Below are 3220 nucleotides of genomic sequence, written 5' to 3' on the forward strand. Positions count from 1 at the left end.
TTTCATATGCAGTGACGATCTTGGATCTGGCAATATAAAAGATAAGGTTAATTGAACTGTCAGAATTTCCAGGATGAGACTGCAGCATTGCTGGCTGTGGTAGTAGGGAAAACAGCAATACTCTAAAATTAGCCTGCGTTCCATTTTTATTTAGATCTCTGTTGTTGTTGGGGTTTTCTTGTTCTTTTTTAATTTGTGTTTTTGTTTTTGAATGACATAAAATAGCTCTTTTGAGTTTATTCTGAAAATAACATTAAGGGCTTAAGTGTTCAGTGGAAATGCTTATAAACCAATTGAATTGTTGTACTTTGGAGGCCACTGAGAGGTTTAGCTTAGCACGTAAAGTGCACATGAAACAGCCCCTGTATCTCCAGTGCATAAATGGCATTATCATGGAGTAACTGCAGGTCACCAGGTCAAGAGCCTCCGTTTGAGTGCTCAGTGAATGGAACGGGGGCGGATTGCGAGTCTGAGATGAGCCTCAGTGCACGTAGGGCACAACACGCAGACCCCTAGTCCTTGCAAACTGCTCTGTGGTTTGTTTATAACTAGGGGTGTGTATATATAAAGGTACAATACACGTAGTTCTATGCAAGATACTATGGACATTTTTACAGCAGGATATGGAAGGAATATAAAAACATAAGATAATTAGATGAGGACGATCCATTGACATTCTATGCATAGCATTCTAAGATGTGGTTATGTGGACCTCAGTTTCATGATCTAACCATAGATGGTTTGTTTGCTTTATTACTCTCAATGCTAAATTTGCTTAACTTGTAGGTATTAACAGAAGTTTGTTCTCTTTCAGGCTCTTGACCTGATCTACAATGGAAAAACTGCTTTTGTTTCTGCTGTTCATTGGCATAGCAGTGAGAGCCCAGATCTGCCCCAAGCGCTGTGTCTGTCAGATTTTGTCTCCAAATCTTGCAACCCTTTGTGCCAAGAAAGGGCTCTTGTTTGTTCCACCCAACATTGACAGGAGGACTGTGGAATTACGGCTGGCAGACAACTTTGTTACAAACATTAAAAGGAAAGACTTTGCCAATATGACCAGCCTTGTGGACCTGACGTTGTCCAGGAATACAATAAGTTTTATTACACCTCATGCRTTTGCTGACTTGCGCAATTTGCGGGCTTTGCATTTGAACAGCAACCGATTGACTAAGATCACCAATGACATGTTTAGTGGACTCTCCAACCTTCACCACTTGATACTTAACAACAACCAGCTGACTTTGATTTCTTCCACAGCTTTCGATGATGTTTTAGCTCTTGAGGAATTGGATTTGTCTTATAACAATTTAGAAACCATCCCTTGGGATGCTGTGGAGAAGATGGTTAGTTTGCACACTCTCAGTCTAGACCACAATATGATTGACCATATTCCTAAGGGGACCTTCTCCCACCTCCACAAGATGACTAGGTTAGATGTCACGTCTAACAAACTGCAGAAGCTACCACCTGATCCTCTCTTTCAGCGAGCTCAGGTACTAGCAACCTCAGGAATTATCAGCCCCTCTACTTTTGCGTTAAGCTTTGGTGGAAACCCTTTGCATTGCAACTGTGAGCTTCTGTGGCTGAGGCGGCTTTCCAGAGAGGACGACCTGGAGACCTGTGCTTCTCCTCCGCTCTTGTCGGGGCGGTACTTCTGGTCAATCCCAGAGGAGGAGTTCCTCTGCGAGCCTCCCCTCATCACGAGGCACACGCATGAGCTGAGGGTCCTGGAGGGCCAAAGGGCCACGCTGCGGTGCAAGGCCCGGGGGGATCCGGAACCAGCAATTCACTGGATTTCACCCGAGGGCAAGCTGATCTCAAATGCAACGAGGTCTTTGGTGTACGATAATGGGACGCTGGACATCCTTATAACTACAGTAAAGGATACAGGTTCCTTCACCTGCATTGCTTCCAATCCAGCCGGGGAAGCCACGCAAACGGTGGACCTGCATATAATCAAACTTCCCCATTTGCTGAATAGTACCAACCACATCCACGAGCCTGACCCGGGCTCCTCAGATATCTCGACTTCCACCAAGTCAGGCTCCAACGCGAGCAGTAGTAACGGGGATACTAAAATCAGCCAAGATAAGAAGGTAGTAGTGGCGGAGGCAACGTCGTCCACTGTGCTGCTGAAATTCAATTTTCAGAGAAATATCCCTGGAATACGCATGTTCCAAATCCAGTACAACGGTACTTACGATGACTCGCTTGTTTACAGGTAAGAGGGACCCGGCGCGCTCTGCTCGTGCAGCTGCCTTGTGCTGAGCTAGGGATGCGCTGCCRGCCGCGCCGTAGCGCCGAGGTGCACGCGAGCCCTGCCCGGGAAGCAGCTGGTGCGAGGCTCCGGAGACACTAATGCTGTTTTTAACTTTATTTTTTTTAATAGGGAAATGACTTTGGACAGTGTTATTTTTAGATAATCCAAGCAGGCCTCTAATCCTCCGAAGTAATCTGATTAGCAGAAGGATTGTSAAGTTAGAGGAGTTAAATGGATGTTAACACTTGCAGTTTTGTGGAGCGGCAGGAGGAGGTGTCCGTGGGTGCTGCTGTGCCGGGGTGGGTGCGCGGTGGGGAGGCAGCCTGTGCGCCCAGCGCTTCTGCTGTGAACCTCGCACCTGCTRGTGGCATCTCGCAAAGGCCTTTTTTTGTAATTTCACAGTTTTTAATGGTTCTGTCTCATTTCCAGCCGCACCGTTCAAAGCTGTTTGAGTGGTTTTGCTTGCRTTTTTGGCTTGGTGGCTCTCTGTGAGCCTGGCCATGGCACTGGGGCAGGTGCCCTCATTCACGCTGCTGTCCTTGTCCCCCAGAATGATACCTCCCACGAGCAAAACCTTCTTGGTCAACAACCTGGCGGCGGGGACGGCGTACGACCTGTGCGTCCTGGCCATCTACGACGACGGGATCACCTCGCTGACAGCCACGCGGGTGGTGGGCTGCACGCAGTTTACCACCGAGCAGGACTACGTGCGCTGCCACTTCATGCAGTCCCAGTTCCTGGGTGGCACCATGATCATCATCATCGGGGGGATCATCGTGGCCTCCGTGCTCGTGTTCATCATCATCCTCATGATCCGCTACAAGGTGTGCAGCAGCAACGGGCAGCAGAAGGCGGCCAAGGTGAGCAACGTCTACTCGCAGACCAACGGGGCGCAGGGCTGCAGCGCGGGGCTGCCGCCGTCGGCCTCCAAGGCGGCGGTGGCGCCGGACGAGAGTGCCC

The 3220-nt window shown here is 49.1% G+C and overlaps 1 protein-coding gene across 1 annotated transcript in view; it reads left to right on the forward strand.

The window, feature by feature from the left end:
- The first annotated feature begins 817 nt into the window (after window positions 1–817).
- The window catches only part of LOC112952027 (leucine-rich repeat and fibronectin type-III domain-containing protein 5-like), a 3516-nt gene continuing 1113 nt past the window's right edge, over window positions 818–3220 (forward strand). The window contains exons 1-2 of the mRNA XM_026044803.1: window positions 818–2221; window positions 2811–3203. Coding sequence (XP_025900588.1) covers window positions 834–2221; window positions 2811–3203 — 1781 coding nt within the window. The 5' untranslated portion in view covers window positions 818–833. The remainder of the gene's footprint in view (window positions 2222–2810; window positions 3204–3220) is intronic.

The sequence above is a fragment of the Nothoprocta perdicaria genome, unplaced genomic scaffold, assembly GCF_003342845.1.
Source record: "Nothoprocta perdicaria isolate Ctin4 unplaced genomic scaffold, notPer1 scaffold_384, whole genome shotgun sequence".
NCBI lineage: Eukaryota > Metazoa > Chordata > Aves > Tinamiformes > Tinamidae > Nothoprocta > Nothoprocta perdicaria.